A 24,851-nucleotide genomic window follows, 5' to 3' on the forward strand; every position below is an offset into this window, starting at 1 on the left:
TCTACAGTTTTATAAGGGCATGCTTTTAGCTTCATAAATATCTACTATGTTGCTGTAATGATATTCTCCCTTAAGGGTGTTCATTTTCAAAGACTGACACCTAGTATGAATTGGTGTTTTATCATCTTTTTCCAGCTTCCCATGCTCTTGGTTTTGTTAAACACTGAGAAAAATCATTATGGAAGTTTGTTAGTTTCAAAAGCACCTGATGAACCTTAAAAGCAGTGAGGCTTATTTACAGGCTTTCTGGATACCTGATGTATTGTTCAATAGAAAAATATTTGACAGGTACATTTAAAGGAATGTATAAAATTTCTACTCAGAGTTTTAACAGGTTTGTAGAAGGTCTAGGAGACCTTTCTGTGTATTCACGCCTTTTATTTCCAAGCATTTGGCAATTCCTAGAGCTTCTGTGTTTTACCTTTTTTTTTTTTTAATGACAGTTCACTCATTCCAAGAATAAAATGATCTGTAGCTGCTGATTTTCTTGAATACCGAATTTTGATTCTAGAAAATTTCCACTGTATTTTGCTAAATTTGGATACTAGATTTCTTTCTTCAAAGAAACTTTTCTTGGTAAAGAAAGACACACAGAATTGATTTCTTCAATCAAATTGATTGTTTCTGTGGAAGCAGATGAGGTTGCATGTGTTTTGCAGACCTTTCCCTTTCCTTGCTGATCTCTAATAGAAGCCATGAAGTTGATATTTTGCCCTTCAGTGGCACTGATGCTCCATGGCCCCTTGGCAGTTCAGTCAATGAGTGTGACATGTTAAACAAACGTGGGTGGCAGAGGCCTTAATTCCAGAGGGCTTGTCTACAAGTGGAGACCCATGGGGTTTCTCTGCTGTCTGCCCTGTGTTCTTCCCACTGATGGTGTCTAGAATATGTTCTTTGTCATATTCTTAGCCACAGAATTTCTTAACCTAGGCACATGACATCTTCCAGCAGTTACAACTGGAGGCTATGAATCTTCTGTAAATAAACACATCTTTCACAAACATACCTATGATTTGAAATACATTAACTTAAAAAAAACCCAAAAAACCCACAAAAATTAAGAAGCCCATTCCTGTGCAGCTGCTCTTCCACTATATATGGGTGAAAGTGCTGGAGTAAGCTGGGAACACAGGTACCACTTGGTATCTGTGTGTTCAATACCCTTGTGTATAACTAAAATCTAACAGGTAGCATCTTCAGAGCATAGTATTAATTAATGACATTAAAAAGTGTCACAAAGAGGAAAGAAACAATCCCAATAACAAAGCAGTCTTATATAATTCCTACTTTTTTCCAACAGTTTTCCATAGGTCAGTCCAGCACCTCTGTTTCAGAGGTGGCAGTGGCAAGTAACTGTCTTTTTAAAGAAACATTATTACAGGAGTTCCCCAGACAACATTTCTTTCAGAAGAGTCCTGCAAAACTGCAGAAGACTGCTGCCCAAGACCATTAGGATTTCTTAGGAATAATCCATATTGTCAGGAATGCCTTCAAGAATATCCAAGAGGGACTAGAAATCTAGTATTTGTAGAACATGAATGTGTCAGCTGTGAAAATAGAGGAGATTTTCTACTTGACTTTTTGCCCCATTAGGACTGCCTATGTGCTAACATAATTGCATTTGGAAGGGAAATTAAGATCAGTGCCATAGTACCTGCAGGTGAAGGAAGTAAAGAGCTGGGCTGCAGTATGGCCACAGGGCAATAATAGTGGCTTACTTGTAATCCCATGGAATAAGGTAGGTGCTTTGCTGGTTTTATTATTGTGAAGTGGTGAAATGGTCTTTATGTGTGTGTTTGTAGTTCCTGAAATGACTGAGATGCCATACCCTTGTTTTCCCTTACGACACTCAGAAAGGGAAACAGCCTTTAATTGTCTTTTTCTTCTGTGTTGGAGGTACTGGCAGTGCCTACTGAGGAGTGGGAAGTAGGATCTTGTAGCACCTGATAGCTTTAAACATAAGTGATAGGCTGGGAGCAGGTCCTGTCCCTCTTCAGTTAGTGAGACTGCTCAAGCTGCAGGTTTTTCCATGGACTGCAGGTGTACATTGCAGGGAAGGCACGTGCTGCTACTGGGAGGCAGTGGCACTGCACATCCTTAAAACCAGTGGGGCCTGCTCATTCCCAAAGAGAGCTGTGGGAGCACTGTGCAGGTGTGCTTCTCAGGGCTGAGCAGACAGTGCAGTCAGGGCTGGAGCTGCTGCTTTTCCAGAGCTGCCCCTGTGTTAATTGGAGCTCATGGCACTTTGCATAGGGCCCTCCTGCCCGACACGGTACCTTCAGTTCCTTTGCAAGCCAGGTGCTGCCCCTCTAAAGGCAGTTTTGGTTTTCTCTGTTGTGGGCCACTTAGCTGAAGACTACCACAGCTCAGCAGGACTGGCCAGCAAAAGTTGTCAGAAAGCCAAGTTCCACCTCCCAATGCCCTTGGTGAGCAGGCTGCCTGAAGGAACTCCTGCCTGGATCTCTGTCCTTTCTGACAGCTCTGCATGAGAACCACTAGATCCGCTGGGAGCTGTGCTACAGATTTTACATCTGGTGCATAGAGAAACTTCCCATTTAATGTTGCCTGTGATCTTTTCTTAAGGGTTTTACTATCACTTCCTCAAAGCTGTGCAGGTAGCTCGACAAATGCCAACAAGACTTATTTTTGACTGACTCTGAGCCTTGCTGAGAAGAGTCTCATTAGGTCCTGTTCTCTCATTAATGAGCCTGGGAGCCTAGTCCTGGCAGGCAGGTGGTTCCCTCTGCTTTATCTGCCCCGTGGCGAGTACCTGGGAATGTGATGTTTCTTCTGGGGGCGTCACTGCTCTCAGATTTTTCAATAGTAGCAGTTACTTTATGCCAATAACTGAGAGTTGCTGGTGTGGAGACCAGCTAGCCTTCATCATTTGGGAGGCAGTGGATTAGAACCAATTAGGAGGAGATGCTCCAGCTCACTTGAAGACTTTCCTGACCATGTTACAGTGTGAAGACAAAGCACCTTGAAACAAACAAATAAAAGCCAGGATCTAGGATTCTCCCAGTTGTTCTTGGCAGGTGCCTGCTGTCCTAGTGCACTAGTGCCTCCTTTTGTAGCTATTTTCTCTCTTCTGAATGGTGCATTATTTGGTACTTGGTTATGCATATTGTTATAATCACATGTTACTTGATGCATAAAAAGTACGGTGAAATTTGATTTGCATATACATATGCCTTTTCAAAGTAACTTAACTGCAAATGTTTACTTTAATAGGTTAAATTACTGTGAACTGGGAAGTGTGGTCATTGCCTAGCTTTCAATAATGTTTTTGCATTTGGTTAACATACAATGATTATTTTATTCAGTGTAAATGAAATATAGAGCGGTGTGGGTAATACACTTTTATAGTATATATTTTTATAACTTAAATATAACACTGGATTTAAGAAACAACCATCCAATTTTGTATATGAGTACAGAATATCAGTGTTTGCTTCATTGTCTTTTTGGTTTTTTGTGTCTTTTCCTTGCTTCTCCTTCTCTAGGACTTTGGAATCATGTTTACACATCACATTGTAACAGTCAGCCTGATTACCTTCTCGTACGTAACCAATCTGACACGAGTGGGAACCTTGATCTTGTGTCTCCATGATGCAGCTGATATTGTCCTAGAGGTGAGATCAGTCCTGTGTCATCCTGTCGCTAGGCAGAACCTTCTTGCTATGCAGAACAAGCGTTTCCTAAGCCAGTTCAAGATGGTAATGGTGATTAATATAGTCTATTTCCTTGCTTAAATACCTTGCACTTGTAGCACCACCTATTTCTGATTTCAGACTGTTTTATCCTTTGATCTGTTGCTTGTACAGAGCAGAGACTGGTAATGCCTTGCATGCCAGGGAGGGTTACATGCACATTCCAAATACAGCATGGGAAAATCAAAAGCTGAAGTTGCAATATCTGCAAAGTGGTGAAAGTGGGTCAGCTGGTTCTTAACCCCTGTGACACGGTGTGTGGAGCAATGACCTGGTCTCTGAAAGAATCGAGGTGCCACTGTGTGTTTCTGCTCTGCTTTGCTGGGCAGAGGGTGTTGGACAATTTAGTGGCTTATTTGGGCATGGCCAGTGAGCTGACCTCTGACTTTCCAGGTTCCCATGCCTCTGGATCCCAGTACCAGCAGTTGTATTTGGAGAAGAATACAAACGATGATTGAAATTCTTTTAAGTCAAGATGGTCTGAACTTCCATAGTGGCAGCTTAGAGATGTTGTCATCCTTTATCTGCATCAGTTACTAGAGAGCTCAGGGTCATGCTGGAATTTGGCTGACTCTGAACTCTCCTCCAAAGTTAATAACTATTTTGTCTGAAATGAGTTTTTATTCAAGTACCTGCAAGGATACCTGTTATGCAAGAATATAGACTTACTGCGTGAGTCACCTATTGCAAAATCAAAATCCTGCCATTCTGATTCAGTAGTGCTGGTAAATATGGTTTTATTTTTTAATCTTTTTTTATCTAGAAGGCACATGACTGCCTGAGATAGAAAGGGAAACGGAATATGGATTTTTTTGTGATAAAAATAATCACATCTTTGCAAGTTTATTTTTCTGTTTCAGCAATGTGTATAGCTAGCTGTGACTTCACCTAAACTTTCTTCATTCCTCTTTTGTCACCACTGGAAAGAAGTACTTAAAGATGTTTATTCTAGATCAGACCAGTGTCTGTAGAACTATAAAAACACTAGAGAGCAGCTGTACTAGGCTAGCTAAAACTTTACCCTCTGTTCATTAACTAAGACAAGGAGGAATTGCTGGTATTCTCACCACTTGCAAACATTGATCAGATATGCTTCCTCATGAGGCACATACTTAAGGGGTCTTTCTAGTCAGTTCTTTCAGTCTGGTTTGGCTGGGAAATCTGCCAGGGCAGTGGGTGCCATATGAGAGAAGATGGACTCTTGCATACTGCTGACATTACTGAGGGGAAAGTCAGTGTAGAGGGAGAAAACTATCAAACTGCAAAAAGAGCTGGTTAAATGGCTTGCCATGATGGGTCAGTTGTGCACCTGACTTGTGTTACCTATTACATAATTGTAAAAATGAAAAGCTGTTTCTGAAGGACACTAGACTCTTTCCATCTACCATTTCATACTGAAACACATCCACTGGAAAGCTGGAAATCACCATTTTTTGTTATTCTCATTGCAAAATGTAGCATACATTGGTGGGAATACTGAAGGTGAGATTTTTTCCACAGGTCTAAAGGTATCTGGAAGTATGGAAGAGCCATAGTAGGATTTTCAAGAATTTATAATGCTGTGTTCCTCAGTTGTAGTCATGGTTTTTAAATTCAGAAAATTGTGTTCTATTGTTTTAGGTGGCCAAGTTCCATCCAACAACAACATATTCATTCCCCTTTTTTGTAGTCTTCCTTTATCACTATAATTTGTAGAATTATTGTAATTTGTTATTTGAGAACCAATGTCCCAATAGCTGTGCTGTTTTTGAGAAATGACATGACACTACTGCAAGTTGCTATAGTATCATCAGCTTCATGCACTAAGAAACCAGTGTTTTAGACTGCCACAGTGGAAATCATCCAGAATTCCTGGACTGAATTTTTCATCCTCTGAAAAGCAAGGAAGTTGGTAATGCTTCTGCTTTGTATGTTGGCACCAAAGCATCCTCTTTTCCTTCAAACTAGGCTATTTCCTTCAAACTGCTAGGAAATTTGTGTGTGTCCTCTAGAAAATAGGACTGAGCCAGAAGGGTCATGTTTTCTTCACAGCAGTGATGGCTTTCCTCATGTTCTGGGAGCTTCTTAACTTGGTTTCTTTAGTGAGGAATAATCTTCAGGTTCAGGTTTTTAGTGGGAACATTGCAGAAATTGGGTAACATCCAAAAGTGCAGCCTTGGTTTTGGCATCCAGATTATCTGTTTCTCTGATTTCTGCACTCAGAATTGTATTCTGTATGTATAGTTGTAGTAATTTTGCTCCCTCTTAGTACTCTGAAAAGCCTGCATAAGTATCTTCTGGGATACTGGGAGCTGGATGCAGGTCCCCTCAGAAAGGAGCTTTGAAAGGGTTCCCTGTGGCTTAAATGAACACAAAAGAGTTCCCAGTGACTTAACTGGACTCTCTGAATACATTTGACAGAAAACATGAAGAGAGACTGACCCTGTCTCAAAGCAGATGTTGCTTTAAAATAACTAACTGCTTGCACCCATTAGCACTGTGGAAGCAGCATGGACATCTTAAAACAAGTTTCCTTCCCTATATACCATTTTCTTTGGGGATAAAAGGGTAAAGAAAGTTCTGGTAAGATCAGTGTTTTAATGAGCAGTTTCAGAGAAGAGTAATGAATTAGTGTGTGCTTCACTGGGAAAGAGTCAGAAGATTTCATGAAGACAAGTGAGAAAAGCATGTAAATATGAGCATAAGACAACAAGTTAGAAAGCAGAAGCTGAAGAGAGGGCCTTGGAAAAATACTTGAAGGGGAGGGGTGTAATCTTTGAGGTGGAAACTATTCAGTATAGGCAGAAATAGAAGAAGAGATGCTTCAGAAAAATGGAATATATGGGGTGTACTGGAGGAATTGAGACAAAGTTTATATATAGCAGCTACTAGAAGGTCAGAGAGCATGGGGCACATGGAAGGTAGATGGATGCTGAAAATGCCAGTGGAGCATACTGGAAAGGTGAGAGATAAGCAGGTAAAGAGGCTGGGGACAAAGACACCATAAACATACTGGGGTTCAATAAAAGATTTAGAAGAGTTTTGCAAATCTGAAATTGTGGAATCTCAAAAATAAAATTGAGTGGGAAATAAAGAAATTAAATGCATACTCTACTTTTATTGTAGTCTGGTTTGGTTTTTTTTTCTTCCAAAGAAGATATTTTCCAGCTGCTTGGTGGAGAGGAGTTCCAAGATCACTGTGAGGTGGCCCAGTGAAAATGTTAGCAATTTCATAAAAATTTGATTTCTTCTTTTTCTACAGCTTATACACAGTACAAGAGAATTCAGTTGTCCTCATGGAAGTAAAAAGACATCTTTTTCTTTTGCAGGCTGCCAAAATGGCAAACTATTGCAAGTGTCAAAAACTGAGTGACCTTCTGTTCCTTACATTTGCCGTTGTCTTCATTGTCAGTAGGCTTGGCATATATCCCTTATGGTGAGTAAGGACATTGTTTTCCTCAAGCCTGAGGCACCAAACAAGGTCAGAAATAACTGTGCTATAATTGAACACCATTCATTGCTGTTGCTCTGTTTCCCAAAGCACCAGGGAGAGTTTCAGCCATAACCAGGTGCTGAAACAGCCTATTTGCTCGAGTGCCATTGTGTTTACTGCATGCTAGATGAGAAACATCTGGGCCTTCTGCTGCTTTTAAGCTAAAGTGGGTTGGAGACAGCATAGCTTCAGACTTGCAGGTGGCTGGCTGTGTTGGCAAGAAAAGAAAGGAAAATTAAAATATTAGTCACCAAAGAAACCGACCAGCAGCTAAGCTTGAAGCTAGAATATTCTCAGTAGCTTTCAGTGCATGCTTCATGAGCACTTTCAGCTTAAAGAAAAACACAGCGGAATAAGTAAAGTCTGACCTGCTGAAATTGGTATAAGGATGTTACTGCCATGCAGATTGCTATACTGCAAGGCTACTCCTTTTCCACCTCTCCTTTGAACTGGGGTTCCTGGGCCAGCTGTGTAACATGTATGTCTAGAAGGCAGTTACACAGCTCTCTCTGTAATCTCAGGCTTCCCAGGCTGCTTGCGTGTGCTCACTCGTGCAGGTGCGCAGACATGCATGCACACAGACTGAGCATGGATGTTTGGTTCTTCAGCTGGGATCTTCTGCATCCAGGGGGCAGATGGCTCATTAGGAAACACACGGATGTACTTCATTGTAAAAATGCATTGAGGTTTTTCTGCAGCCTGTGCACTATGTATGAGGAGGGCTGAGAGAAGGTGTTGGCCTTGGCTCTTTTCTCAATCTTTTCTTTCTTATAAGCAGAACTAGCACAGATACCTATATTTCTAGGAAAGTAAGAGAGGCCTTTCATTGCATCAGAAGAGAACAATGACAGTTTTGGTTTTGGGAAGCAGCAAGAATGCCAGAAATTGTACCCTTTGTAGAGTTTATTTAGATTAGCACCAAACTCCTTATTCAGATATGCAGAGGATTTACAGATGCCAATGTCAACCTCCCTGCTACGGTTTCCTTCCCAAACCTCACTAATGGTCTCTCTCGGAGGTTTCGTTAATGCAAACAGGGTGAGACCAAGATGCCCTTAGGGAGCTGTGTCATCAGCTCTGCTTAACCCTACAATGTAGATGTCTCATTTATCATTTGATGACTCCAAAGATATTGTCATAGTGCCTGGTTCCTGCTGTGTTGGGAGTTGGTGAACAAACATGACAAAACATGAAAATGGATAGACACACAAACTGCATGTTTAGAAACGCTTGTTCTTTTCTTCAAGGAGCATTTTTTTCTTTCTTAAACAGTTTTGCTTCCCTTCCTCAGTCCTTCCTTGAAGCCAACTGGGCCATTCACTGAATTTCTGTAAATGAAATAAGCTGGTTTTTCTACTTCCATGATCTCAGATAGGAAAAATGGTGGCATTCCTGCTCATAGGATTTCACCTGACCTTTGCTTTCTGTTTTATATTGAGAAATGGAGGGAGGACCCAATTTCACCAGTGCATTTCTGCTGCTGGAGACTGCATTATATGACTGTGCTTAAGGGAAGGCTCAGTCAGATGAGGACTGGATGGGTTTGCAAAGGGGAAATCATACTTGGCCAACCTGATAACCTTCTATGATGAAATTACTGGCTTGTAATTACATAATTACTGGATTATTGGGCAGAGTGCACCCTCAGCAAGTTTTCATGTTCCAGCCTGTGAGGAATGGCTGATACACCTCAGGGTTGTGCTGCCATCCAAAGGGAGGGAACCTCAGCAGGCTGGAGATACAGCCAACAGGAACCTCAGAGGTTCAGCAAAAGCAGTGCAGAGCCCTGCACCAGGATTTTCTGGGGGCTAACCACCAGGAAAGCAGCCTTGCACCACAGGAACTGGGGTGCTCCAGTGAACATGAGCAGTTCTGTGCCCGAGTGGTAACGAAGGCTGCTGGAGCCTTGGGCTGCCTGAGGAGGGGTGTGGGCAGCGGGCTGAGCCAGGTGACCCTGCCCTTCTACCAGCCCTGCTGAGGCCACATGTGGAGCACTGCCCAGTTCTGGCCTCCCCAGTATCAGAGAGGCACAAAGCTATTGGAGACAGTCCAGCAAGCAGCCCCTGAGATTGATTAGGGGGCTGGAGCACCTCTCACATGAGGAAAGGTTGGGACAGGCAGGATGGTTTAGCACAGAAAAGAGAAAGCTCAAAACAGGTATTATCAATATAGAAATACATGAAGGGAGAGTGTAAAGAAAACTGAGCCAGGGCTTGTCCATTGACTGGAATGCAGCAGCTGACACAGCAGTCGTGCAGCAGTGTGCTCTGTGCTCCCTGTCACAACCAGAGTGGTGCCCAGGTGATCCCTCTGCTTTGTCATGCTTAACCCCAGCTGCCAACAAAGCCCCAAGGAGCTGCTCACTCACTTCCCACCAGTGAGATGGGGAAGAGAATCAGGAGGGTAGAAGTGAGAGAACTCATGAGCTGAGATAAAAACAGTTCAATATGTTAAGGCAGGAGCTGTGCACACAAGCAAAGCCAAACATCCCCCACTGCCTGTGGGCTGGCAGGTGTTCAGCCATCTCCAGGACAGCAGGGCTCTATTTGTAGTGGTGACCTGGGAAATGCAAACACCAACACTCTAAACATGATCACCTTCCTCCCTCTTCTCCCAGATTTGTATGCTGAGCCTGACACTGTATGGTGTGGAGTATCCCTGGGGGCAGCTGTCCCAGCTGTGTCCCCTTCTAACTCCTTCTGCACCTCCATTCTCCTCGCTGAGGACTGTGTGAGGAGCAGAAAATGCTTTTGCTCTGTGTGAGCACTGCTCAGCAATAACAGAAACATCCTGAAATTACCAACACTGTTTCCAGCACAAATCCAGAATATAGCCCTATGCTACCTACCACGAAGAAAACTGTCTGTGCAAGCCCAAACCAGTGTATCCATTAATCAATGAAAAATACATTTATTTATTTGAATATGCAAATAGTTTAATGTGGTATTAAAAAAAAACTTTGATTTTTTTAAGACCCTTTTCTTTCCAGACCAAAGCCTTGATGTATGTCAATCCCTGCATGGGCCATTGACTTCAGAGCTGGACTGGATGATCCTTATGGGTCCCTTCCAACTGAGAATATTCTGTGCATCTATTCCTGATGGCTACCCTTAGATAAAGCCAGAGGCAGTTTCATTGTTCTCAGCTGTACTGTAGGCAATGCATGTGGGAGTCAGAGTTGGCAGGGATGAGCCATGGCATACATGAGCTTGTGTCTCCCAAATCCTTTTCCTCTATGAAACAGCAATTCTAAATCTTCAGCTCTATTAGTTTGCATGTCAGCAAAGATGACTCACTGGAGTGGCAGCAGGCCAGGAAGTATAGTTTTGCTCTCCTTTGCTGAAAATTCAAAGTAGCAAAATTTGGTGCCTGATTAATATTACATAAATATGCAAATTTTGCTAGCATAAAGGCTGAGAGGTATAAAATCAGTGTGCATGTAATGTAAAAGCAAGGCTGTAATTTATAAGAAAACTTCCCCCACACAGGAAGGTGAATACCCCAGACAGGCTGGCAGAGACGTCACTTCCAAAGCCCTGGTGTGCTGCTGTGCTGTCCCTCTGCACAAGTGCCACTTCATTGTGCACAGAGGTGCTAACAGAGAATGCAGAATGTATCAAATGCTGTTGTTTGAAGGGTGTTTAACAGCAGGGCTAAGACAAAAGAAACTGGCAATTAGGTATATATTTAGCAGTCTTTCTGCAGGCATCTGGAGTTCATTTCAGCCATAATTCAAAAACCCCAGGATACTTTCTGTCTCCTGCTGCTATGTGAATGTAGGAGTAAAGCTGCTATTTTCACTGACAAGACATTTTGCTTGTGAAATTCTCCCACTTGCACATAATCACTGTTCTAGCAAATTACGACATAGAACACAACTCTCCATGAGTCAGGGGGAACTTGATGCCTTCTCAGGTGAACCAGGATTGTAGAGAGAATGAAAGCAATCTCAAACAAAAATTAGTAGAAATTATACAAGCTCTTGGCTAGCCTAATCAGGCTGGGTAAAGCAGTTACTTCAAGCTCTCAGGGAAGCTCGGCTTATATTTATTTACCAGGTTAAGGCACCAAGCCAGTTAAATTGAGGCTCTTTCAAATTGCTCTGACTAGTTACTAGCATGCAGTTTTCTGGAGTTTTTCACTTCTTTTGATTACTTTTATAACAAGTTATATTGGCTGGGAGGTAAAACCCTGTGTTTCAGGGAAGTGTTGCTGACAAGTACTGCTGTCAAAAGACACAAGCAAACAGCCTTGGCAATCATGTGACCTGTGAGTTCTCAGCATGTACATGTTACATACATGCCCTGAGAATATAAAATAGTGCCTTAACACTGCAGATTTAAGTGAAAGCCGGATTGAAGCAGATTATAAAGAGCAGAGGTCGTGTTCTGCATATGCTGTCCCACAAGTTCTCATCTAGGCAAATTTAGTGTAACCCAGGCAGCCCCTATTATGCCCTTCTGTTCTTGATCTCTTTGTACACTGTCAGTGTCCCGACTACTGTGTCACATTAAAAGCAGTGAAGGTGGACAGTCAACTGCTTTGATTAGAAGGTATAGTCTTGTTTCGTGACAGTAGGTACATCTTAGCTGGATCTTCTTTTTGTGAGTCTGTTTGGAAATATTATGGGGGAAAAAATGGAAAAAAAAAAAATTCTCACTGTTAAAATTCAAAGCTGTTTCAGGTGTATATCTCTTCATCAACTGCAATGTGTGGCTGCTAAATGCGATTTTGGTACCACTGTGCCTTATATAAGTATGGGTCAGCCAATCCTCACAAGAACAACTTTGTTCCTTGCTATTCTTTTGCTTTTAAAGCTTGTTCATGACTGTACACACAGTCTGGCTCATGGCTGATATCTAGTTGCCTGTACATGGCAGTGAGTATCTGCATGAACCAGACAAGCCTGGAGTGATTCTTCATGAGTTACAGTTAACTTCTGTTCGCTGTGGTGAGCTCTGATGACCCCTAGTCACTTATTACCAGAGCTGCAGTCATCTCAGAGTGACTGGCAGAACAGCTCCTCCTGAGTTCCACCACTGGCTGAACCCCAGTGTGGGGCATAGCCCTGTCCTTAGTGCACACACTGTGCTCCCAGACAGGGACACAGGGCTGCCAGTTTGCACTGCTCTCTTTCATTTCCTTTATCCTGCAATCAGCTTCTCTCTGAGCAAAGAGGGCAGTGCACAACCCCCATAAGAAGCAGCTGCTACAAAGATTTGCTGACCCTCTCTTTTTCCTCGTTTTGTTCTTTAGCTGATATTGGCTGGGTTTGTACAGCTCTTAACAAGCAGTGAAGTCGAATTGTTGTCTTTCATGCTGGTTTTCTTTCCTGGCCTGTTTTCTCCTGACTGGCCCTTGGAGTACGTGTGCTGTGTGGGAAGACAGCATGTGGACCCCAGCAGAGTCACCCTGCTTCACTCCTCTGAACATACTGGTAAAACAGAAAGCTCCAACCTGCCCTTAAAAGCACCCTACAGTGCCAAAGCAGTACATAGGCAGTGGTAAAAACAAGAGTCCTGGTCAGGTACTTCACACAGTAAGAATTCAGGTAGCTAGATGAATCCCAGCTGCCCAACACAATTGTTTTGCAAAGGTTTTAGTTGCTCTTGTTGGATTGTAAACCTTCCTAGCCTAGCTAGGATAATAAAATAACTTTTCTGTTAAGATGATCTCTTCTGACACTGTCTCAAGCTCATTTTGCTCAGAATATTGTCTAAACCATAGCACAATCATAATCACATGTTGCTTGTGGGTAGCAGATACTGAAAGAATAAATTATGATTTTGATCCTTGATTCCTGATGCTATTCACACTGTCATTGAGTGGATGCTGTAGAACGAGCAAAAATTATCTGATGTGCTTACATTTCTGTCTGTAGTTTCAGCAGGCAACTTATAATCAGTCACTTTATCAAGAGCATTTAATAACAAGCTTTTGGTAAACTAACAATAGTATATTCAAAGAACTCATAGACTTCAATTTATGGATTAAAAAGAAGGTTTAATTAACAAAGTCTCCATAAATTTACTCACAACTCTTTAGCAGAGTGCATATAGTGTTGTCATCCCATCTGCTTCTGACTGAACATTGTCAGATGTTATCCTTTCTAATGCCTCGTTATTTCCTCAAATTTTTTACAGCATTTGTGAACTCAGGCCTCTGGCATATTACAAGAAGCAAGGGTGAAATCTTTGGAGTACCAGGTTAATACTGATCCAGCTATTTACAGGGAAGCTATAAGAGATGGAAAGGTTAGAGGTGTTATTCCCCATTATGGGCTTGCAATGTAAATAACAAAAAGTGGCATTTGCTCAGTGTTGCCATTTTTCAAGTTTTTATGTGATCACAGCAGGAAGAAATTATATGAAAAAAAGATTTCATCAGACTTCCAAAGCCATTCTTATCCTCATTTTTAGTTTCTATAGACTGTACTCTGTGGCTATAATAATGCTTTCTGTTGTAAAGGATAGCCTATTCAGTCGGTATTCTTACTTCTTCTTTTATTAAGAAAAATGTCCTGTGTAAAACCTGTGCTCCAATTGGAAACAGGACAAATACGTGTGCAGGGCCCTTCTCTTGCTCAGAATTATTCTGCCATAAATGTGTCAGGCCAAGGGAAGCAGCATGGTTGTTTTGCTTGTGGCCAGACATCTTAGCCACTTTTAAATTGGCTCAGGTAGGTAGTTTGAACTTGTGCAAACATTCTGCCTCTTCTCAGCCCTTTTCTCTTAGAGATATCTTTAGCACCAGGGTTTGCTGTTACTGGCGCATATTTTGTGGTGCTACAGAGTCAATACAAAAGCAGAACAATGCTCCTGCAAGCTTCTGACATATGTGGGATGTAAAAATCATAGCTGTGCAAAAGCAGGAGAGTAAGTTAACTTACCAGCTTGAATTAGTAAATGACTTTTTGAGCACCATGATCAACAGCCACGATGGAGCTGGCACCTCATTTGTGTTCAACCAGGAGGAGGCTGAACACCCTGGGAGAAACCCAGCCCCATGTAAATGAGCACATTCCATAGCTTTCATCCGTGTCCACAATGGCAGAGCTTGACCCATAATATCTCTGAAAGTACAAATAATTATTAAGAAAATTGGATTAAACTGAAAACTGTTTAGAGATGATTTCACAGACATTGATGTTGCATATAGTTAAGCATAACTGCAATTATTTTTAGTCAACAGAAAGGGGCAGGAGGATGGCTTTTTCATACTCTGATACTCTGTTTTGCAAAGATTGGAAACTATAGTTTACAACAAATGCTTTTCCTCTTTGGAGAATAACATGCATTCCAGGAAAATGGATCTTGATATATGTTCTCTGTTGCTCAGATAAAAGTTTTATATGTGCCTGAAGATTTTCAGATTTGAAAGTGTCATTCTTAGCATAACACAGTTCTTCAGTACCTGGGAGGATTATCATGGGCCTTTAGACAAGTATTTTGTCATAACACATTACTGATACAACATCTTGTTGAGTATAATTACATTTTGCTAGGAGTCTTGAGTTCTCTCCATATCCTGATGTCTATGAAGGACTCTTCTGAGGCTTGAGTTTGGATTGTGAAAGTGTCTATGACCTTGTATCTGTTTTTTCTGTCCACAAGAGTGTAAATGCTACTATTCATACCAGTGGCTGTAAAATCAGCTAATGGGCAGTAACTGCTGATGAGAAGAAATTTAGTGAAAAGCACAGCTGAAAGCAGTGACAGCTTGATCAGGTCTCTTCTACAGTACATCAAACAGGAATAATTTCCTGCCTGCTCCATCATTTTAGTTAAGTAATTGGAAATCCTATTGATCTGCACACAGGACTTAAAATAACACAGTCTCAGTGGCAGGGCTGTAATTTCTGCAAAGACGTATTGTTCCTGATTAATATTAGGACAGGGGCCATCCATCTCCACAGCAGCTGAGCATGTCTTGGTTCCATGTCAGGAGATCCTCTGATGTGGGCTGCAGAGGGTGAGCATAATGCCACGTGGTGGTGACCTCACTGATAAAATCGATAAAATGTGAGGAATTAATGTTGCTCTGAATACTGACTCAATAGTTTATATTCTTTCTGTCACTGCATTTTGCAGAGATCTTTCATCAGCTCTCTAAAAGAAGGAGGGTAATGAGCATCACCGACCAAACAATCTGATGAATCATTCTGAAATGCTGTTGAAAGATCATCTCTCTCTCTCTCTCTCTCTCTCTCTCTCTCTCTCTCTCACCCCCCCAGTCCTTTCCCTGCTTCATTGCTTCTGTGTGGGTGACTGGTTCATCTGACTGTTCTCTGTTCACAGTGGGTCTCTGCTACTTGTATTTGCTATGCACTGATACTCTGGAGGGCTGAAAATGTAAGAGACAGCAGGATCTGGAAAGGGAAACAAGCTTGTTCTCCCACTCAGCAAGAACCGAGAAGCAGAACAGTGATATAGACACAGCAGCTGGCCAAGCTGAAACTCAGATGAAAAACTTGGCAGTATAGCCCTTAATGTACTGGATTTGCTATAATTAAATACTTAGCTGCACTGCAGCTTGAGGACTCCAGTACATGGAGTGCTATAAACCAAAGTTTCCTCAATTTAATGACTGTTTTGTGTATTATTCCATACACTTCTCAGGTAAAAAGCTGTTAAACTCATTTGAAGTTTCATGCAGAAACATCTGTGTGTAGGGTCTGTTGTGTAGCACTGACTGGGATATGAAGTCCTCTTAGTTTTCAATCAAGGTCTAAATCCTAGAGATGAATCTTGACCACTGATGAAAGGTATCTGATTTATCAGCCTGTGGCTGATCAACATGGGCATATACATGCACTCTCACACTCCACTGCTCTTCATTTATCTGTGAATCTCAGTGGCATTTTTTTCTACCTATCAGTTTTATGGCATCTGTTAAGGAAGTAGTCCACAGTGTTTTATCAAGCTAATAATTCTCACAGCATCTTTATGTGGCCAACAAGGTGTGCCAATACCTTGTGCCCATCTTTAACAAAAAATGAACTGTGTAAAAAAATTTGAAAATTTCCAACATCACATAAGTTAATATAACAGTTAAATCCACAATTTAGAACTCCTGACTCTATTCTCTGGTCGGAGTCACTTTTTACCACATATAATGAAAAATAAACTACTATGTTTTGGTGGCAGAAGTAAGTGCAATTGTTTGGTTTTTTTAAGGAAAAAATTTAAAAAGGGGCAGAAACTTTGAAGCATTGCTTGTAGGAATACTGTTGAGTTACTTGCACTAAATGGGATAATTAATGTAAGTACATAATTACATAAATGTAATTACATATTTTCTTGGTAATGTATGCAATACCAAAAGGTGTGCCAATGCAGGTGTTACAGTGCACTATAGAATACTGTTGTCTAATATACACATAATGGGGATAAAGACATTTATTCTGAATTATTTAGACAAGCTGGTATCATATTGTGCTGTCCTTGGTCATATCTAAGACTTCCATCTATTGTTCTGTGTTAAGAAAGTGATTTTAATTCAGCATGTTGCAGCAGAATGTTGGACCCTGGACAGTGCTGCAGAAAGGAAGGCAACTTAGAGTAGCACTAGCTTCAGCTGCACAGTTTCTGCTCCCATTAGATGTGATAATAGTGCCCATTATCCTGCTATGCATCATTCTGCAGAGCTTATCACTAATTTCTTGCTTGTCTGGAAGAACACCTGCTCCTTCCACATGATCTGTCTTTTCAGCTCTTTTTGTTTCTCTCAGGATCCTTTCAGAAGCAATCATAGAACATTTTTGTCCGTTCTCAAACAATATAGATAAGGATTTTACTCTTCACCTGTTCCTCTCTTTCCTTATCTCCATTCATCTCCAGGTTTTCCTTTCCTCCTTGGTGCAAGACAAGGGGTCAACTTGCCAAGAATTAGCAGCTGATACCCAAGAGCCTGGATTTGGGCCCACTAAGTTGTGGCAAGGGAGTGTAATGTTAATGAGTGTGGGTCTGTTACCTCTAGTGTCCCAAGTACTGCTTTGCTGGCTAGATAAAGAGCTAGAGACTAGAGAAAAAACCTGTGTTACTGTTGGTGTGTTGCAGGTGATTGTTTAGTAGTTGTTGAAAAGGTGTTCATTTTATTCTGAGTGTTTAATTAGAGTGGTAGTACAGCAAGTACAGGATTACCTCTCCCAGTGGCTCAGATATTGCGGCAACATTCCTGAAAAAAACCCCACAGATTTCTATAAGAGTAGATTAAGTGGTGAATTTATTTTTATTTGCTTTCATCAGCCATACTGCTTAATTCAAGATGCTAAACTGAGTGCTTCACACAGCCAGGTGCACAACCCTCCTTGGAATGCATTTAACCAGGAAAGGATACCTTCCATGAAATTGTGTTGTGTTCTCCAGCTATCAAAATCTTCCAGGGGCTCAGAAAACAAAAAGTCCAGAAATAACTTTCAAAAGCAGAAGCTAACATTTTGTTTCAGATTGCAAAGATCTGAGAAATGCTGACAGAAGTTTTCAGAAAGGTAGAGCATTTGCAGCTTCAAGTAATTTTCCCCTGTGAGATCAAGTCCAGCTTCTTCAAGTCAGATACCCAAGAATCAAGGTTTCCACCACTCATTATGAAAAGCTGGGATTTAATCACTGGAGAGCTTTGAAAAGTCCTAGCAAGTGGGTTTACAGATTTAAGTGCTTTTCTGAGTATTTGAATCTAATATTTATTTGCATATACGTCTTATAGGCACTTTCTCCTCCATCTATTTTCGTGCTATTTCCAGTCCCCATTACTTGTGTAGTTGATTAAAATGCTTCCATTGAATACCTGAAGCAGTGAAATTGATGGAAAGTGGTCTAACCTGTCTCTCCTCCCCTTCTTCCTTAGTCTCTACAAGTAGAATTTCTCCTTATATTCTGACTCATAACCTTATGATTTTTTCCCAGTTTCAGACTTTTAATATGAAATAATTATTTATTTTAAGAGTTTATATGCTTACCTCTATTTTTCCTGTAATTTTCTGTATTTTCCACTCAGCTTCTGCTCTGTAGGTACTTAGACATTGCCTTATCTCCACGTGAGTACCTAGCCGGCGCATCAGACCGCTGAACCCTCTTAGCATTGCTGGGCATTTACTGAGATCCTTTTTGCAGCTTTAATGGAGAATTCCAGTCCTGTCCTTAGTTTGCCAGACATAACAGATTAGAAAGAAGTCTGCTTTTTCATTGAGGCTTATTTTCCTATCACACACACAATATTTGAGTCATCTGCACATGCACCTGGTTTTGATACCACAAGCACTCTTTTTGGCCTTGCATTCTTCCTGACCTCTGCAAGAGTGGACTAACTCAAGTCTAATGCTGCTTTTTTAACTTGACTTCTGTGGAAGTCCCCAGAGAAGAATTTGGTCCATTTAATAAAACAAAAACCTGCAGAAGCTTAATTTCCAATTCTGGAGAATTTAAAATTTTAGAAAAGGAAACAGTTGAGTGTAAACAATGGTAACTTTATATAGAGGAGCTGTTGATTTCAAGTTTGAATTTGATATAATGGTTAGAACTGCAGTAAGCATTGGTGATGTTGAACAGTGCTGACTCCACCTCTGTTTTGATATGATGAGATTGTCCCCTTGAACTGTAAAGTGGGGTGTGATAAATATAGCTGCCACTGGCAGAACACATTGCACAAAGCTGAGACTGAAGAATTGTACCTGACAGAAGCAATAATATGATGGGGCTTTTGCAAACTGGAAAACATTTTGTGGTGTTCACACCATAAACAGAAGACAGTGTAAAAAACACAGCTGTATAGGAAGGTTATAAAACATTCAACTTCTGTAAGAAGGCAAAAATGAAAAGGTAGAAGTACTATGAAATACCCCTACAGTATTAAGTCCAGTGCATCAGAAATCAGTGGTTGATTTTTGACCGATGGTGTGACACACATCGGGCGGTGTGTATCATTACCGCTAAATGCTGTGTTCCCGATTTGTTGTCTGTACATATTTCATACTAGCATGTTGTATGTTGCTGGAAGGGGCTGTGGCAAATGTTGTTGTTTATTAGCAAGCTGAGAGCAATATCCCCAATGTCTCCGCGGGGCTGTGCGCTGCTCGGTGCCGGTGCCGGGGCCCTCCCGGTCCCGCGGCGCTGGCCGGGCTGAAGGCGCCCTCTAGCGACGGACTGCCGGCGGTGGCTGAGCTCAAACGAGAGCAAAGAACAGAAAGGCAGCGGAGTTTTTAATGAATTTCTGCATCCGCAGGGGAAATGGATGAAGTTTGACAAATCCTTATATGGCCTTATTTTTCTCCCCTAATTAACAGCCATTCCTAGATCGTTATGTGTTTTTAAAAATGCCGTTGTTTCTATTGTCTGTTCTCCACTCTGCTCTCAAGCTGTTTGCTAAGATAGATTGAAATCACCTGCTGTGGCAGGGTATTTGAGCAGAAAGTTAGTGCTGTATTCACAAAGCTTCAGAAGTCATTATAACATCAGTTTACTGCCTGCATCTGAAGTGCTGATTCTCAAAAATTTGTTTCAAATGTGTAGAACTGCCTGAATTTTTTAGAGTCATAGAATGATTTTGATTGCAAGGGATCTTTAAATGTAATTTAGCCTAACCCCCCTGCAATGCGCAGGGACATCTCCATATAGATCAGATTTCTCAGAGCCCTGTCCAACTTGACCTTCAATGTTTGCAGGGATAGGCAGTCTACAACCTCTCTGAGAAATCTGTTCCAGTGTTTTACCACTCTCATTGTAAGCATCCTCTTCTTTAGATCTAGTCTAAATCCACCCTCTTTTAGCTTAAAACCATTAGCCATTGTTTTATCTCAACAGGCCCTACTAAAAAGCTTGTCCCCATGTTTTTATAAGCCCCCTTTAAGTACTAAAAGGCTGCAATAAGGTCTCCCATCCCTCACTGTCCCATTGCCCACCTGTCCTGGATGTAACTGCCAAGCCTCGCTCTTGGTTGTACATAAGTGGTGTGCAAATCGAATTTAGTGCAAAACAGTGGCTAATATGGGGGGCAGTAATTTTTGTTATCAATCAGGGAAGGAGTTATTTGGGTAAACCAACACCTGCTAGCTCTATAGATGTAGAGAAGTAATGCACACTGAAGACCTTTGTTTTCTGTATGCAAAGTTTAGAAATCAAGTTAAATATTGAAAGCAACACTTTGATGTTGTTTCTCTCTGGAGACACCTGTGTGATTCAGTCCAAGTCACTATTACTTTGAAAACCAGCTATGTGGACCCCATCTAATTGAGTACTTGTCATTTTGATTTAAAAATAACTTCTTTGAGATTGTTGGCTTAAGGAAATTGTCATTATTTTTCTGTCCCTTTTTTTTTCTAGGATATTAAATACAACATTGTTTGAACTGTATGAAGCTCTGGGCAATTTTCCTGCCTTGTGGGTCTTCAATGTGCTGCTTATGGTTCTTCAAATTCTGCACTGTTTTTGGTCTTACCTAATCATAAAGGCAGCCTACAAAGCTATTTCAAAGGGCAAGGTAAGACAACACGGTTCTGTTTCATGATTTTCATTTTTCTATTATCAATAGAGGTCACTTTTTGTTTGGGTTCGTTTCTTTTTTTTTCTAATCCATAACATACTAGTGAAGACACATCTTGTCTTAGATGAACTCTTCTTTTCTTTCCTAGAACTTTTTCCCACTCCTAATGATTGTCAGATAGGTCAATAATACTCTGTACAGTGATTGTCTTTATATGTGCTTCTGCACTTCCTTTTTACAATGTGGTACACTGAACTAAACTACATCAGGGAAATCAGATCAAAGAAATCCAACAAGTAAACTGCTTTCTTGGGGCTACCAGTTCTGTTTTTCTTCTTTATAGTAGCTATTAGCAAAATGTTCATTTCACAGCTGGAAGTGATGGCAATAATAATACAAAATGAAATTCTGCTGTGCTTGCTACTGGCAGAGTTACTGATTGCAGCCTCTGCTGGGTTTTGGTATTAATGAGGTATTGCAAAGAGCTCTGTATTTTCTTTCTAGTATTCCCAAAGTAAGACTGTTTGGGCTAGACTTTGGTGTCTTGCTGCCAGTGGTACATTTGACAGGAAGATGTCAGCCCCAGAAATACATTACAGTTGCTGTGCAGACACAGGGCTTATGAGCAGATGGTAGAAGTAATCTTTACGGGTCATGTAAAGTCAAGACACTTTGCCCTTAAAGAGCAGAGCACATTGATGTGACTGACCCCAAAGTGAATGGGATTGCTCTCCAGAAAATTGCTATCTATGAATGCACTGGGGAGCTCAGCCATGCACTGGCAGAGCCCAGAATCTGCCACTCCATCTGGGAAAGACAGTGCATTCACGAGCTGTATTTTGCCTGGAAGGCACGCTTTAGTCTGCTCTGCTTTTAGAAGTTATTAGCCTCAGCTGTCCTGTCTGAATTATACCAGTGCCTTCAAAGACTGCTTCCTCCTCTCTCTTACTCTGCTTGTTTATCCTTTCCCTTGTGCTGTGCTGGAAGGCTGGGAAGTGGAATCCCTTGCACGTAAGTTTCTTTAAATTTACTATGCAAAAGATTTATTCTGACAACACTGGTGTTTGTGGTTTGGGTTGCTTTGGTTCTTTTAATTTGTGGTTTCTGCTTGGTATTTATCCGTTGTTTGTATTTATATATTTAAGTAAAGACTATTTTGAAAGGCTATTTTTTACTTCTTGGCTATGCATCACCTAAAACCATTCAAACCCACTTCTATCTGTAGTATCTGGGTATTGTTATGCTTCACCTTTTTTACATACAGAGATAGATAGATAGATAGACAGACAGACACAGATAGTGTGTGTATACACATATATATTTATGTACCTCAGCAGGATAAGCATCTGCTGTGTCAGCATTCAGAATACACACTTGAGACTGTAATTCTTTCACCTTGTAGTTTTAACAATTGCACAGGAGAAAATTGAGATTGTACAGAGTTAAAGCAGAGTCAGACACTTGGAGTAACACAGTGACCGGGTTAGAGATAGATACGTATGACATATATACAGAGGATTAATTTTCCTTCAGATCTTAACTTCCTTACTTGTAATTCCATTCTTTCTATGTCTACAATAAAAATAAGAACTGTTTTCACTACACATTGCAGATATCTTACAGATAAGTACTAAGTTCTGCAAGATGTGTTGCATTCATATCAGGTTTTAAGTGCCAAGACCTTGCTTCATTGCTGCATTTTAAAAACAAAGGGAGCGGATCCCATGTTTAGCAGAACTGGCTACAGCATAGAATCTTATTTTGATTTTTGGCTTTGGGGCAAGACCCTAGCAGAAAAATTGGCAGTGAATCTATTAAGAGAATTTAAGTTGAAGCAGAATTGTTCAGTCACCTGGTCTGCCATCACATAGATCACAGGTGCTCAGCACTGTGTGCTGAGCCCATTCTCTCCTGTCTGATAAGGGGATAATTCTAACTGTATTTCTGCACCAGCAACTGCTGCAATATAAAAGTTCCTTTATATGAAAGACATTGAAGTAACCTATTAACCGAAGCTCTGTAAAGTATGGAACCAAATTTCTGACCTCAGCTGAAGTCCAGTTTCACAGGACTGTGTCCGAATTGTGGGCTTGCTAGACATTGGCATTAAAAACTTTACTTACTGGGAGCTGTATGGGAACTGTTATCTTTTTTTGCTGGTTCCAAGCAGAATGGTGTCACTCAGGTACTGTGATATTGCAAGGGCAACACTGGGAGCTCCAAAGGCAAATGGCTCTTTCTGAGATGAAAAGACTTTCCAGAGGAGAGGAGGATTACTGAAGCAAAAAATTACACAGTGGCCCTGTTCTTCAAGTATTTTTAGTTCTTCAGGAAAAAGACTCACCATGTGTTTGCCCCCTTTTATGTCCATTTGCTGTAGTGAAGTCAGCTGTAATTGCCTGATTGTGGCAACCAGCAGATCGATTGTGGATCGATCGTGAAGAAATTGGGACGCTCAGCTATACAAACAGGAGTAGAAGCAGCCATGAAATGGCATCCTTAGAGCTGCATGAAGGTTAAACTTCAGACCTCTTTCTGTTGATGCTGGGGGTTTTTTTTTGTATTACATTTGGTGGACTCTTGCTAGTTTTTGAGATTTTCAAGATTTTTCAAAGAAGTCAACTGACAATTAGCAGGAAATCCCTAGCAACTAAGGTCCATCTGTTTCTGAAACACCTTTCCAGTGACACAATGGGGCACACAGTTGAACTGTTATTCCTGTTTTAGAGGAATAAATGTGGACATAGTCACATTTATTATAGGCACATTGCAAGTGCCATTCTCACCACTTGTCTGAAGTCAGAGACTGGAGTTACCTGATGAGTTTTATTTCAGGCAGTACTCGTGTCTCCTCCTGGGAGCACACAACACTGTTCCCTGGAGCCATGTGGTCTCCAGTGAGTTGGGAAGTAAGGGGCAGGAAGTTGGGTTGAACATTTTGTATTACCAGGTTGAAGAGCAGCACTCCAGATGAAGGACAGTTGTAGTTAGTAGGAGGGCAGGGGGGCTGAGCCTAGGTTGAATTTGGGAGCTTGGATTGTTATTTACTTCAGTCTGTGCAAAACCCTTTGCCTTGAGCACTTGGCAGTAGTCCTGAGTTCTCACCCTGCCTTTGCACGTATGTGCAGACATCTGTGTTTGAAGTGAGTGCAGGCAGGCAAAGGCAGAGAAGTGTGCCAGAGCTGAAATTGCCTTCAAAACTCAAATTGAAAAAATGTGTGAATTCTCTGATTCTCTTGAACCAAATAGCTGAGTTGCTTCCTTACAGTCACCTACTGCCTACTTCTTTCCCACATTCTACAGGTAGCAAAGGATGCCCGAAGTGACGTTGAGTCAAGCTCAGATGAGGAAGAAACAGTACCTCGCTCAAAGGCCCCGCACAGCACGGTCGCCACCAATGGCACCAGCGGTGCCAATGGGACAAATGGGTATCTTACTGCTGCCACTTCCTCAGAGGAGCATTAATCCTTCACTTCAATCGTGAGACACTAACAGAATGAACTGTTTGCTACTGGAAGTAAATTATAAGTTGTGAATGCAGTTTATTCATGTATTTCAGCATCAGAAAAAATTAGGAGTATCAAAGCATTCTGATAGCGCACTGCCATATTTCCTGTTTGTGAACGAAGACAGCACACCATTCTGTATACGTAGGCATGCTGTATGTGTATGTAACTGACACAATGGGAGCAGTATTTTCACTTGTACTGTCTGAAATATTATTTATTTTTTATTCTTTTGGGAACTTCTGGACAAAAGGGAATATCCATTCTCAAACTTTGTGTCTTGAATTCTCGGTAACGGAGAGCATCATGCTCAGATCTCTTCTGTCCATCCCTGTTGGTTTTGCTGAATCTGCTATAAGTAATAGTTGCTTGATTTGTTACTTACAGTAAGATAGAACATAGCTTTATAGATTTTAGATCTGCTTCAGATATTTTTGCTATCTTTGTGTTTTAAAGTACTGGTTTTGAAATTGCCTATCAAATCACAGTTACTGTTCTTCCAACATAATTTGGGGGGGGGGGGAAGTGGTAATTGTGGGATATTATTTTAGTGTAATTTAAAATTCAATTTGATGGTTAATTGCATTAGAAGTAGACTTGATTTGTTGTGCAAATACCCAAAAGCGTTGTCAGCACTTTGGATAAATTAATTATTACATTTTTTTGACCTTTCAATTTTTGACCTCT

At 41.1% G+C, this 24,851-nt stretch overlaps 1 protein-coding gene across 1 annotated transcript in view; it reads left to right on the plus strand.

Moving 5' to 3' along the window:
• CERS6 (ceramide synthase 6) overlaps positions 1–24,123 on the plus strand; it is a gene marked incomplete at its 3' end in the record, with an annotated part of 87,568 nt that extends 63,445 nt beyond the window's left edge. Inside the window, exons 7-11 of the mRNA XM_084209352.1 lie at positions 3,504–3,632; positions 7,019–7,125; positions 20,499–20,655; positions 21,646–21,669; positions 23,962–24,123. Coding sequence (XP_084065478.1) covers positions 3,504–3,632; positions 7,019–7,125; positions 20,499–20,655; positions 21,646–21,669; positions 23,962–24,123 — 579 coding nt within the window. The remainder of the gene's footprint in view (positions 1–3,503; positions 3,633–7,018; positions 7,126–20,498; positions 20,656–21,645; positions 21,670–23,961) is intronic.
• Positions 24,124–24,851: the final 728 nt, after the last annotated feature.

This window comes from Fringilla coelebs (genome assembly GCF_963513975.1).
Source record: "Fringilla coelebs genome assembly, chromosome: 7".
Lineage (NCBI taxonomy): Eukaryota > Metazoa > Chordata > Aves > Passeriformes > Fringillidae > Fringilla > Fringilla coelebs.